The sequence below is a fragment of the Neofelis nebulosa genome, chromosome 4 (assembly GCF_028018385.1).
Source record: "Neofelis nebulosa isolate mNeoNeb1 chromosome 4, mNeoNeb1.pri, whole genome shotgun sequence".
NCBI classification, from domain to species: Eukaryota; Metazoa; Chordata; class Mammalia; order Carnivora; family Felidae; genus Neofelis; species Neofelis nebulosa.
Window position 1 is genome coordinate 64970386 of NC_080785.1, and position 15208 is coordinate 64985593.

A 15208-nucleotide genomic window follows, 5' to 3' on the forward strand; every position below is an offset into this window, starting at 1 on the left:
AATGTCCATCAACTGATGAATGGATAAAGAAATTGTGGTTTATATACACAATGGAGTACTACGTGGCAATGAGAAAGAATGAAATATGGCCCTTTGTAGCAATGTGGATAGAACTGGAGAGTGTGATGCTAAGTGAAATAAGCCATATAGAGAAACATATATACCATATAGTTTCACTCTTATGTGGATCCTGAGAAACTTAACAGAAACCCATGGGGGAGGGGAAGAAAAAAAAAAGAGGTTAGAGTGGGAGAGAGCCAAAGCATAAGAGACTCTTAAAAACTGAGAACAAACTGAGGGTTGATGGGGGGAGGGAGGGAGGGGAGGGTGGGTGATGGGTACAGAGGAGGGCACCTTTTGGGATGAGCACTGGGTATTGTATGGAAACCAATTTGACAATAATTTTCATATACTGAAAAATAAATAAATACTGAAAAAAATTAAAAGATAGAAATTAATATATCATGAAAATATTATCCAAAGAAAAGCAGGAGTGCTATATTAGTATTAGATAAATTAGGCATAAAAAGAAAAATAATAGAGAAGGACATTATATAATGATAAAAAGGTCAATCCACCAAGAAGACAAACACTAAATGTGTATTCACTAAACAATATACTATAAAATATGTGACAAAAAACTGATAGAACTATAAAACATACACAAATTCAAAATTAAAATCAGGGATGACAGTATCCTAATCCCAATACTTAATAGAAAACTGGGCAGAAAATCGTTAAGCATTTAGGAGAACTGAATAACACCATCTTCCAACAGAATCAATGGACATCTATAGAACACTCCACCCTATAGCAACAGAATACATCTTCAGGTGTCTGCAGAATACATACCAAGATAGACCATATTCTGAATCATAAAACCTCAACAAATTTAAAAGCATTTAAATCATACAAGAATGTATTCTCTGAGCACAACTAGAATCAAATTAGAATTCTGTCACAGGAAGATAATAGTAAAATCTTCAAACAGTTGGAAAATAAATGACCCGCTTAACCCATATGTGGAAAAGGAATTCTCAGGAAATATCAAAATACTTTGAACTGAATGAAAATGAAAGTATATCAAAATCTGTGTGATACAGCTAAAGCAGTGCTGAGCTAGTAATTCATAACAGTAAATGCTTACATTAGAAAAGAGGATAAGACATAAATCAGTATTATCTGAGCTCCCACTTCAAAAACCAAGGAAAAAGAAAAAAAAAAGTTGAAAGCCAGCAGAAGGAAAGAAAGAATAAAAATAAGAACAGAGATCAATGAAATTGCAAACAAAAGTAATAAAGAAAAATCAATGAAACAAATAGCTGATTCTTTGAACAGACCATTAAAATTGAAGCTTCCAGCAAGGTTGATAACATAAAAAGAAAAGACAAAAATCATCAACATTAGGAATTTAACAGGGGATATCACCATAGACCTTACAGCCAGCAAAAGAATAACAAGGGAAACACCACAACTTTATACACATAAATTTGACAATGTAGACTAAATGGAAGGGATCAAAAATCCAAATGAGAAAAACACAACCTACCATAATTTGCTCATTATAAAATGGATTATATTTATCTAGAAAATAGAAAAAGAGGGGTTAAAGTACAATAAGAAGATAACTACAGATCAAAATCCCTGATGAATATAGATAGAAAAATCCTTAACAAACTATTAGCAGACAGAATCCAGTGATAAATTATAAGAAATAAAGACTAGAACCAAGTGCAGTTTATTCAGAGAGGTAAGGCGGGTTCACTATTGAAAACTGAATTGGTGTAATTCATCATATTAACAGACTAAAAAAAATCACTCACAAATATTACTCAGTGGAGAAAAAACATTTGACAAAATTTAGCAGACATTGTTAATAAAAACCCTCAGGAAAGTACAAATAGAATGGAACACCCGCATTTTGATAAAAAGGATCTATATAAACATGTAATGGCGCTCTTGGGTGGCTCAGTCAGTTGAGCGTCCAACTTCGGCTCAGGGCATAATCTTGTGGTTTGTGAGTTCGAGCCCCACGTCGGGCTCTGTGCTGGCAGCTCAGAGCCTGGAGCCTGCTTCAGATTCTGTCTCCTCTCTCTGCCCCTACCCTGCTTGTGCTCTGTCTCTGTCAAAAATAAATAAATGTAAAAAAAAATTTTAAAAACCCAACAAAACCTGTAACCAAGGAGTTCCTGGTTGGCTCAGTCATTTAAGTATCTGACTTCAGGTCATGATCTCGCAGCTCATGAGTTCAACCTTCGCTTAGGGCTCTGTGCTGACCGTTCAGAGCCTGGAGCCTGCTTTGGATTCTCTGTCTCCCTCTCTCTGCTCCTCCCCTGCTCATACTCTATCTCTCTTTCTCTCTTTCAAAAATAAATCTACATTAAAAAATTGTTTTAAAGAAAACATATAGACAACATTGTACTTAGTTGTGAAAGACTGAATATATTTTTTCCCTAAGATTAGAAACAAAGGGACTGTAGGCAGTCCTTGGCTTGCTTATACCTGCGTTACTGGAATCTCTCCATGGTTTTCCTGGTTGTATCGATGTCAATATCTTAGTTGTGATATTATACTGTAGGTTTGTAATATATGACGATTGTGGTAACTAGCAAAGGATACATAGGATTTCTGTGATGTTACAATGTCATGTGAATCTGTAATTATCTCAGAATGAAATATTTAGCTGAAAAAAAATTTTTTTTACATTTATAATTTTTGAGAGACAGAGCATGAGTGGAGGAAGGGCGGAGAGAGGAGACACAGAATCTGAAGCAGGCTCCAGGCTCTGAGCAAGCATTCAGCACAGAGCCCAATGCAGGGCTCGAACCCACAAACTGTGAAATCATGACCTGAGCCAAAGTTGGACACAACCGAATGGGCCACTCAGGTGCCCCTGAAATATTTAGTTTTAAAAATCATATTTGCTGAGGCAAATACCCGGTAGCTCAGTAGGGTAAGCATCTGACTCTTGATTTTGGCTCAGATCATGATTTCATGGTTTGTGAGCTCAAGCCCCATGTCTGGCTCCGCACTCTTAGCCTGGAGCCTGCTTGGGATTCTCTCTCTCCTTCTCTCTGCCCCTCTCCTGCTCATGCTCTCTGTCTCAAAATAAATAAATAAAACTTAAAAAAAATTTTAAGTCATATTTGCTATTCTTAATGGTTATACAGTGGATGTATCTTCAGAATGCTTCATGGGGCCCATTGCTGAAAACAAATATCTTAAATTGACTTCCTATAATATTTTTTTCATTGTAATGCTCTAAACATAAAAATACAAAAATGTTTCAGACCTATAAAAATGTACTGGTCTCATTTTTTTTTTTGTTTTGTTTTATTAAGTCCAGAAAAGTTTGGACATTCTTTTATGACCTCTTGAAGAATGCAAGGTACATATAATTGAATAGCCTTTAAATCATATGAAAACAATAAAGTGTCTCCTTTATTTTCAAGAGATCAACAATAAGACTTAAAAAAGAATTGTTTTTAATGTTTGTTTATTTTTGAGAGAGAGAGAGACAGACAGAGTGTGAGCAGGGGAGGGGCAGAAAGAGAGAGAGACACAGAATCCAAAGCAAGCTCCAGGCTCTTAGCTGTCACCACAGAGCCCGACACAGGATTTAAACTCACAAACTGTGCGAGATCATGACCTGAGCTGAAGTCGGATACTTAACCGACTGAGCCACCCAGGTGCCTCAGCAATAAGACTTTTTTTTAAAAAAATTAATAAAGGTTCTTTGAAACTTACACTGCATGAACAATATTTTAAGTGATAAAATTATAGAAAAGTAATGACTGAACCATTCTAAGAAATTTAAATTTCAATATTTGAGAATATGGGATGAGCAGTAAACACTGAATTAATGTAATACAGAGCTATATGAATTATATCTCACAGATTAAACTAGAATTCAGTACATTCTCCTGGGTCTGTCTGTCCTTTACTTCATTTATTGAATCACATTAATTCCAAATAATTCATGGGCAAAAATAGAATTGACTTACAGTTTTGGGAGCTTAGCTCTTATCTCTGATTAACATTAATATATACTCTACTTACCACACACACACACAAAAAAAAACTGTGATGAAAATCACCAAAGGAATAGAATCATATACACAACAAATATATATAGGCTTAAAATATCTTAATTTCTCTGTGAGCGTCTATATGTGAACCATGTGATATATGTATAAATATTTATATTCACAAAGGCATCTATAAAATTGAGGTTATTTTTCAATAAATCTATCTCAGTATAGATTTGGTTAGCTTAATAAATCTGAAGACCATGTTGCTTTAAGCAATACTTTCTCAAGCCTGTATTCATCACATTTCTCTTTTAACAGCCCAAGAATATTATTATTCCTGATTATTCTGTTTGATTCATTCAAAATACATCAAAAGCTAAAATTAAAACAAACAAACAAACAAACAGGTATTAGAAACACAATGTTTCATACTGTTTTCTTGATAAAACCTGTTTCCCTTCTAAAGTGTTCAACCTTATATATAAAATATACTTCTTCAGGCCCTACTAGTCCTCATAATTGCATAGTTAAGGAAGACTTTGCAAAAAAAGTAGACTTCCCTTTGTAATAACCATAATTTTCTTTTTTTTAATATATGAAGTTTATTGTCAAATTGGTTTCCATAGTAGTAACCATAATTTTCAAAACAATATCTTAACACTAAATTCTAAAGTTACTTTTAGTCAATTGAAAGAAAAAAATGGAGTCTTTTCAGTTAATTATATACACAATTGCTAATTTAAATGATAGTCTGAAAGATTCCACACCTGAAGAAATTGCTTATGTTAATTTGCAGTTACAGGAGTTTTTGTACATACTGTAGCCTTGTATTAGTCAAGGTTCTCTAGAGAAACAGACCAATAAGATATATGTATAGATATATGAGGAGATTTATTATAGGAAATGGCTCCCACAATTATGGGAATGACGTCACTGGTATAATTCCTCATTTCCCAGAACCAGTAACTCTGATGTCCAAGAGCAGGGGAAGATGCATTCCACAGCTGAGAAAGAAAGTGATTTCACCGTTGTCCACCTTTTTGTTCTATTGGGCTTTCAATGGTTTGAATAATGCTCCACCCACATCAGTTAGGGCTGTCTTCTTCACTGGGTCTACTGATTCAAATGCTAATCTCTTCCACAAACATCCTCACAGATACACCTAGAAACAATGTTTTTTCAGCTCTGTGGGCATCCCTTTCTCCAGACAAGTTGACACATAAAATTAAGTCTTATGCCTGTGAGGATATTAAATTTTTTTTTTTATTTTATGTGAAATATGTATCATTGATGTCAAGTTTTTTTTTTTTTTTCAACGTTTTTTATTTATTTTTGGGACAGAGAGAGACAGAGCATGAAGCGGGGAGGGGCAGAGAGAGAGGGAGACACAGAATCGGAAACAGGCTCCAGGCTCCGAGCCATCGGCCCAGAGCCTGACGCGGGGCTCGAACTCACGGACCGCGAGATCGTGACCTGGCTGAAGTCGGACGCTTAACCGACTGCGCCACCCAGGCGCCCCAAGTTTTTTTTTTTTTTATGTTCAAAGAAGTGAAGCGTTTATTTCTGTATTTTCTGTCATTAACATGCCTGGTATTTTCACTGTTGGAAAGCAATAAAAGTAATCATTTTTGGCTTTGGCTGATGTTACGATACATAGTAGCAATGGTTCTGATAAACTTCAGTGAGAATGTTCATTGTGCTCCATACTAAGCAAATTAGGAGTACCCCAATCATTTATTTTCACTGAAGTGGGTGGCGTCCGGGAGGAGTGAGAGGGGGGAGGAGAGAGAGGTGAGCACTCTTAGGAGGAAAAAGAAAAATTAAAATCTATGAGTAATTTTCAGAACTGAAAAACTATTTTAGAAAGAAGAGTTACTATAATGGCCTTCAGGTAGCATTTATGATCATGTGTGTTTGTGCTTGCAAAAGTTGAGGAATGTACAATGCCTACAGTTAGCCTTAGAGTTTAAACTCCAAGCAGATATATTTACATTTATTTAAAAGTTAGGATAATATAGCTTACAATATCTTAATTTCTCTATGAGCTTCTAAATGTAACCCATGTGATTGGAATTTGATAGTTCTTCACATAAAGAGAATAAGAATTGTCTAAGACCTCCCTTATTTCAGTCCTTTATGAAAGGGTTGGCATTCCAAATTATCAGACATAAGCAGCAACCAGCTTTTATTAAAGGGAATGTCTAAGACATTTACTTCTTAAAATTTATAACACAAAAGCAACTACAGCTATATGTTATATACTGCTAAACTTGATTTTCTTCTGTTGTCCTTATAGCTTCAAATATGTTTCTTTCTTAGTCATTTTTAACCAGAAGTATGGACACATCTTGACATTAACTGTCAAATGTGTCCTATACAAAATAGCCAAACTCCAGGCATCAAAACAGAAGAGAAGCAAGGGTAAGCAAAAAATATATAGGGTTCATTGGTCAACTTATGAACAGACATGGTCAATTATAAATTAGTTGTCTTAAGAGTTCTATGTTTTGGATCACATAGGTAGATAATATATACTGTAAAAGTTCTGAGAAGTATCTGGTGAGTCCTCTAGCTGCAGGGGGAGGGAGACACCACATTGGTTTCATGAGCTCTTTATTATATCTACCGGTTAGCTCTCTGTGGACCAAAATGGAAAGGAGACTCATCCAGCAGAAGCCATGCGGTGGAGACTTTTTCCATATATATATATATATATATATATATATATATATATATATATATATATATATATATATATATATATATATATATATATATATATATAATTGTCATTGGCCCTCTCCCACTTTCCTGAGTCCTCTAAACCAGATGCCACTTAATTAGAATCTAAATATACAATTTAAGAGATACAGTTAACCTTAAGGATTATTTTACTGATGAGGAAAGTTAGTCTTGACATTATTAATCACATGGCTAATAAGTGGTAAAGCTGGAGATCAACCAGTCTCCAAGGCGTCTAGTCCAGTTTCCGTGGATCACACTATACTGCTTTTTCCCCCCATTCCCTCTCCTTTTTTTCTAGGATGTAGCTAAGAAGCAGTGGAATAATGTCTTGGTGGCACTTGTCCTTCTCCATACACACACATAGAAAAATCATTTTGTTGACCATTATAATTTGTTTAATTCTTAAGTGATCTCTGTATTTTTCTCCAAACAGCCGCAAAACCAGTGGACTTGAAATCATGCACTGGCCCTGTTCCTAATACTACACAGCTGTGTCACATTCCCTGTCCTATTGAATGTGAGGTGTCACCTTGGTCAGCTTGGGGACCTTGTACTTATGAAAACTGTAATGACCAGCAAGGCAAAAAAGGTATGTCCTATTAACATGACATGGTTAAAACTCCTATCAGTTGAGTCAAGTGTGAATTATTTTAAAATGCTCCTCTGTGTTACTTGTGATTATTCATTTGTGATATTTTCCAGAATGGCTAAAGAGTATTGATTGCAAAAGATGAATAAACCTACTCTGATGTTGGTACCAGAACATTAAAACTGAAGTTAATTATCTAAATCTTTGTCCACTTATCTGTAAAAGGGATGTAATATCTGCTACCCATGTTTTCTTTAAAGAATCGATGGGATAATAAACATAAAGCACTTACTTCAATGCCTGATCCATAGCTAGTTCTCAATAGACATAACTCCTTATTACTTTGAAGGTAAAGAAAAGAAAGTCTATTGCTTTTATGAGGCAAATCACGTATTTATGAGGATTAGAATAATGCAGTGGTTTCTTATATGGTGGACACGATGGGGTAATTTTCACATGATCTAGTAATGGAAAACATTTTCTTATTTCCTTTCAAAGACAGTCTTCCAGTGATTCTAATATGTTCACATAGTAATAAACAGACTTATTAATTTTGCTAGTGATTTTAATATGTTTACATGGCAATAAACAGACATTAATTTTGTTATGCACTGTCCAGAAGGACTACAGTTAGGTACTGTTAAAGCACAGGGCACAACTCTGAAGACTTCTCCTTAGAGCCCAGTTGCTTTATATCACTAGTTCATATTTCCAGAGCATCTAAAATCAACTAAGGCTCAAAGAGACAATTTATCTGGAACCATCCAACTTCTCAGAGGTATCTTTTTAGATTTAATTACACAATAGTGTTGAAGAATTCAAAGGAATAGCACATTAGTCATGAATACTTCCAAATAGCTTGAGATTTCATTGTTTCTTTGAATATTTTATAACTATAGACTTTCCAAAAAAAACAAATTCATTCTGTGTATGTGTATGTGTGTTTTCTCTATCTGTGTGTCTGTCTGCCTCTCTCTGCTTCTGCCTCTCTACCTCTCTCCCGTCCTATGAAGGAGATGACAGTTATATGGCTTTACTTGCTTTCCCTCTTTGGCCCTTCTGTTAATTTATTTATTCATTTAATAAATGATTAAAGAGCTCACATTAAGCTAGAGTTTGAGGATGCACTAGTGATTAAAGCAGATCTGACTTCTACCTTCTACCCTCATCCAGCTTTCACTCAAGTTTTCGTTCAGCCTTCTGAAATATTCAACCATGACAGAAACAATAAATATCTTCCTTCCCCAACAATTCAGGTTTCAAACTGAGGAAGCGGCGGATTACCAATGAGCCCACTGGAGGCTCTGGGGGCACTGGGAACTGCCCTCACTTACTGGAAGCCATTCCCTGTGAAGAGCCATCCTGCTATGAATGGAAAGCAGTGAGGCTCGGAGACTGTGAACCAGACAATGGAAAGGAATGTGGCCCAGGCACTCAGGTTCAGGAGGTTGTGTGCATCAACAGTGACGGTGAGTCAGGCAGGTGTATCTACCCTGCTTTTACAAATGTCTCTTTAACCCTGGAGATTATGCCTTACTTTATGTTAAAATCTCACACCCCTTTATTATAATGGGCTCTATTTACAAACACAGAAATAGCTGTTTCTTCCTCGTTTCTTCCCCTCCCTCCCATCTTCCCTTCTCTCTCCCCCTTCTCCTCTTTGTTTCCTTCCAACCTTCTTCCTTACTTCCTTCCTTCTTTTCCTTTCCTTTCCTTGTCCTTTCTTTCTCCCCTTTTTCTCAGTCTCTCACTTAATCTCTCTGTCTCTCCCTCCCTCCCTCTCTGTCTGTCTCTCCCTCTCTCTCTCTGTCTCTCTAATGGTGGCAATGAGGAGGTTCTTTGAACAATCACGGTATTTTTTAAATTTGGAAGCCAGTAACAGAATAAGAATTATATCATCATCAAGGCAATAAAGTATTAAATTGCCATTTAAGAACAGGAGCACCTGGGTGGCTCTGTTGGTTAAGCGTCTGACTTTGGCTCAGGTCATGATCTCAGGGTTTGTGAATTCCAGCCCAGGCCAGGCTGTGTGCTGATAGCTCAGAGGCTGGAGCCTGCTTAGGATCTGTGGCTCCCTCTTCCTTTCTATCCCTCCCCTGCTCGTGCTCGCTTGCTTGTGTGCTCCTGCTTGCTCGCTCATGCTCGCTCTCTCTCTCTCTCTCTCTCAAAAATAAATAAACATTAAAAAAAATTTTTAAAGCATGGAAAGGTAACTTTTCTAAGTGGTATTTTTTTATTCGCCATAGATATGTGCATAAAGGATTATAAGAATTGGTTGACTTGAATCGAGAAGCTTTTATTTCCTGCCTTGATGTTGAATCTTAGGGGAATAATTTAATTTCCAGACTCCCGAACCACATGGCCTTTTGCAACCTAGATTTCCAGAATCAACCCCTGGTTTCTGGGGACCTCACCTCTAGGAATGTCATAGAGCGACTGGGATGGTGATTTTCCACAAGTTTCCTTTCTCAAAGTACAGGAATTACTGTAGACATTCATACCTGATTTTTTGTTTGATAAAATATCCTGTTTTGTTGTTATCCTAATACAAGATTTTTACATTCTCTCCATGAACACTGCTACTGTTCTGGGGAGACCCCCTTAATCTTCAGTAATCTCTGAGTCACACTGAGGAAACCTAGAACTCCTTGCGCCATAGTTTAAAACCTTTGACTAAAATCGTCTGTAAGGGTCCCTCCAACTCTCGAGTGCTGTGACTCTGCACATCAGAGCAGCATGAGCACCAAGCCCCAGGGCCCCATGATCTGACAGTTTATGCTGTTTACAGCACATGCGGAAACATTCTGGTACCCCCTCAGGGGCAGTGGAACATCTGGTAAGCATCATAATTCCTTCCATCCTATTTTCTTCCAGCAAGCAGAATTGTTTCCTCCTGTGACTCAGTCACTGTTCAGTAGAGAAAGATACTCTCTGGGGTAAGACACTGACAGACACTGCTAGTACTGAGAAATTAGCCTTTCGACTTTGAAACGCATAGTGTTGTCTTTGTCCAGGGTCCAGCATTTTCATGTGGGACAGCCTTAGGTAAAATTCAAACCAGCACTTGAGGTTGAAGGCAGAGGAAGGGGATTATTGCTGCAGAAATTTTATGATGCATCTTATGCATTCTGCTTTTTTCTAGATTTTCTGCCTTTCATAGATATAATTACCTATGATACATCCTCTCTTTAGCTTTTACCCAGTTCCACTCTAAAGGCAAAGAAAAGGAGATTGACATCTAATGGGGAGAAGAAGCAAAAGAAATGCGTTCTGTTGCACTTAACCACAACTTCAGATGTTTATTTGGGTTAGATGGCAATCTGTATTATCTTCTTTCTGAGTTGCTGTAAAAACAGTACAGGTCATATTTATTTCAGTATCACTGGTAACTCCCTTACTGATACTGCTTATTTTTTTGCCTAAATTCAAATAATTTTTCTTATCCTCCTATACACCTTGGGAGGAACTGTGATCCCACACATTGTAAAAGGTGTATTTGAGTGAACAAAGATGACAAAAACATTAAAATAAAAAGTTAATTGTGCATGGCACTTCTGTCTAAATATTATCAAATGAAAAATCAGATCTCACTCAATGCATTGATCTTCCTGGATGTTTGTATGAATTCAGGATATTTTAAATATACTAGAGGAACTGGCTATTTTAAACATATCAGTGATTAATTTTAATTTTGTCAGGTAAAAAATATTTTGTAGCACAAGTAATAACCCCCTAAATTGTCTTACGGAACACTAAAAAACAAGCAGAAGAATGAGTTATGTATGTCTAGTTATATTGAATAAAAGTAATGTACATTATAGCCCAAAAAGCACATTGGTAGCTCACAGTATACATATGCTGACTTCACTTTTCCTGTCTCCCCCAAAAAAAATCAATTAAGAAAAAGAAACATACTATTGACATTCAATGGGTTATTACTGTCCTTTATCAGGACATCTGTTTCATCATTCAAGTTTACTTGCTGACATGAATTGGTCATGGTGCAACTCAGTATTTTAACTGGCTCAACTAGTACAAGAAAATTCTTTATTATTATAAGCCCTACAGGCTGCTCAAATTTATATATTGCTGAAACCTAATTGTGCTGATAGAATAGAGCAAAAGCTGGAGACTTGTAAATACTCCTCCACTATTATCATGTGGTCACCTGGTAAGTGTTTAGCAGCTGCACCAAATGTTGTTTTGTAATTAAATCGAACCCAGGGAATTAAAGTTGATTAGTTGTACAGACTCTACCTCTAGGCCTGGCTGCAGCTATAGATTTTGTTTTATAATTAAGTTAAAGCTCAACTAGGGAAATGAAGAATTAGAGCCTGTGAATGTTAGCAAATAATAAAAAGACCTTTTTTCTCCCACGTTCCTCACAAATTTCACAACTTTGTTAATGACCTCAAAGCATTGAAAGGCTCCAGTTTTTTGCCCTGGAATATTCTTTGTCCAGGCTTCCAAAAGTCATTAGGGTTTGCTGCTGATTATTGTTCATCTTTCCAGTTGTCCTCCAAGGAGCAGAATTGGGGAGGGTTTTTCAGAGCACACAGGAGGAATTTTACATAGATTCTCTAACAGACAGAGGGCGTAAGCAGAAATGGGAGATGAAAGGGAACTCAGAAGACAGATTTTACAGAAAAAGATAAACACTTGATGTGTAATAGAAAAAAATTACCACTCATAATTTAAAGATCATCAGAAAAGCAATTTCCACTCACTCAGCACAAATACAGGAACTATTCAAAAGGTCTGATGGTGAGATTTGGGTTGGAAGGGAGAGAAATCCTAGAGCTTGTTGGGCCTTTAAGAAAAAGCAAAATCTGCCCTATTTAAGGTTTTGTGAAATTTGCATGTTTTATTTAAAGGTATAAATTTGGTGTGGCAAGAGTACTTTTGGTAGTCTTGGTTGGCACAACAACAGATTGGTTGGTTAGAGCTAGAAAAGAACAAGACTGTTAGGCTGAAAGGGGAAAAGAAGAAGATCCGTTGTCTTTTTTTTTTTTTTTTGTCTTCACTTTTTTAAATTTTTTTTTTTAAATTTACCTCCAAGTTAACATATAGTGTAATAATGATTTCAGGAATAGAATTTAGTGGTTCGTCACTTACGTATAACACCCATTGCTCATCCCAACAAGCATCCTCCTTAATGCCCCTTGCCCACTTAGCCCATCCCCCGACCCAAAACCCTTCCAGCAACCCTCACTTTGTTTTCTGTATGTAAGAGTCTCTTATGTTTTGTCTCTCTCCCTGTTTTCATATTATTTTTACTTCCCTTCCCTTATGTTCATCTGTTGTTTCTTAAATTCCACATATGAGTGAAGTCATATGATATTTGTCTTTGACCAATTTATTTTGCTTAGCCTAAATACACTGTAGTTCCATCCACATTGTTGCAAACAGCAGGAGTTCATTCTTTGGATCACTGAGTAATACTCCATTATGTATACCACATCTTCTTTATCCATTCATCCATTGATGGACACTTGGGCTCTTTCCATACTTTGGCTATTATCAATAGCACTGCTATAAACATTGGGGTACAAGTGTGCCTATGAAACAGCACTCCCATATTCTTAGGATAGACACTTAGTAGTGCAATTGCTGAGTCTTAGGGCAGTTCTATTTTTAATTTTTTGAGGAATCTCCATACCGTTTTCCACAGTGGCTGCACGAGTTCACATTCCCGCCACCAGTACAAAAGTTTGCCTCTTTCCCCACATCCTCACCAACATCTGTCATTCCCTGAGTTAATTTTAACCATTCTCACAGGTGTGAGGTAGTATTTAATTGTGGTTTTGTTTTCTATTTCCCTGATGATGAGTGATGAGCAATTTTTTAATGTGTCTGTTAGCCATCTGGATGTCTTCTTCAGAAAATTGGCTATTCATGTCTTTTGCCCATTTCTTCACTGGATTATTTGTTTTTGGGTGTTGAGTTCAATAATTTCTGTATAGATGTTGGATACTAACCCTTTATCTGCTATGTCATTTACAAATATCTCCTCCCATTCTGTTGGTTGCCTTTTAGTTTTGGTGATTGTTTCCTTTGCCATACAGAAGCTTTTTATCTTGGTGAGCTCCCACTAGTTCATTTTTGCTTTTATTTCCCTTGCCTCCGGAAACTTGTCAAGTAGGAAGTTGCTCTGGCCAAGGTCAAAGAGGTTGTTGTCTGTTTTCCTCTCTAGGATTTTGATGACTTCTGTGTTATGTTTAGGTCTTTCATTCATTTTGAGTTTATTTTTGTATAAGGTGTAAGAAAGTGGTCCAGGTTCATTCTTCTGCATGTCTCTGTCCAGTTTTCCCAACACCATTTGCCAAAGAGACTTTTTTCCATTGGATATTCTTTCCTGCTTTGTCAAAGATTAGTTGCCCATACATTTTTGGGTCCATGTCTGGTTTCTCTGTTCTGTTCCATTGATCATTGTGTCTGTTCTTGTGCCAGTACCATACCGTCTTGATAATTACAGCCTGTAATACAGCCTGAAGTCTGGAACTGTGATTCCTCCAGCCTTGGTCTTCTTTTTCAGGATTACTTTGGCTATTTGGGGTCTTTTGTGGTGCCATACAAATTTTAGGATTGTTTGCTCTAGTTCTGTGAAGAATGCTGGTGTTATTTTGATACGGATTGCAGTGACTGTGTAGATTGGTTTGGGTAATACAGACATTTTAACAATTTTGTTCTTCCAACCCATGAGCATGGAATATTTTTCCATTATTTTTGTATAAGAAGATCCATTGTCTTATTAATTACTTAAAGAGACTGTAAAGCCAATATTGTTTCCACATATCCCTCCCCTCTATTGAAAAAAAAAAGTAGTGCCATCCATATTTCTTTACTATGTGCTCTATTTCAGATATCAGAATTTCAAAGCCACAGTTTGTATTTTGTTATTAGTATTGCTCTTTAAAGCAGTGAATCTCAACAGTTTCAAAATGCCTACAACTCCTAAGCTACATTTCTTATTCTTCTCCGCATCATTAACAGTTAATATATAACTAGTGACATTGACATTTATGACTCACATTTATACTTGACTCAGATTTTCATGAAACCAAAAACCAATATTTTTGTGGAAGTAAATCAATAGAATTCATCATTACATAGCTCCTAAGGGTACAGTAGAAAAAGCAGTGACCAGCCAAGGCCCTAACAGTATATTATGCTATTCTTGAAGCAGTATGCCTCTGGCTCAACTTCTTCCTCTTCCATTGGGTAAAGCCTGTCAAAACGTAAATAAATGAAAATGTAATTATTATATAAATAACCTTTAATCACTCTACTTTATTTATTAAAACCAACTGAGTTTAAATGTCATTAGCAACAAATGTTTTCCATACATCCAAAACTTGACTAGAACACACCATTGTATCATGCCATTATGGTTAAAACCTATTGGGTTATTAAGAACATCTGCCAACAAATGCCTCATATACAAATGGTAGTACTACATCAATTATATTAGATATTTACCAGTCTTTATAAGTGGATATAAGATATATGGACATATGTATGTATTCATTTTATTCAAATATTTTTTTTAGTTTACTCTTTGAAATTCCAGATCGATTTTTTCAGAGTGTTCTAGATCCCCCAGTACCAGAATCCCCTTAAGTATACTATAAAATCAGATTCCTAAGTCGTCTTCTCTACGACTCCAATCATAGAGAAGTCTGAATTCATTCAGACTCCAATGAATTTCAGTCTGTGGAGGCAAATGCCAGAAAGCTGCATTTTTTTAATTTTATAGAGAGAGACCACACAAATGGGGTAGAGAGGTGAGGTCAAGGCGGCGGGGGGGGGGGGGGGGTTGGGGGAGAGGGAGAGACAGAAAGGG

General features: G+C 36.4%; 1 protein-coding gene across 3 annotated transcripts in view; it reads left to right on the forward strand.

The window, feature by feature from the left end:
* THSD7A (thrombospondin type 1 domain containing 7A) overlaps nt 1-15208 on the forward strand; it is a 446765-nt gene that overhangs the window by 269827 nt on the left and 161730 nt on the right. For all 3 annotated transcript variants that reach the window (XM_058724979.1, XM_058724982.1, XM_058724980.1), the window contains 2 exons: nt 7210-7365; nt 8622-8834. In XM_058724979.1, coding sequence (XP_058580962.1) covers nt 7210-7365; nt 8622-8834 — 369 coding nt within the window. The remainder of the gene's footprint in view (nt 1-7209; nt 7366-8621; nt 8835-15208) is intronic.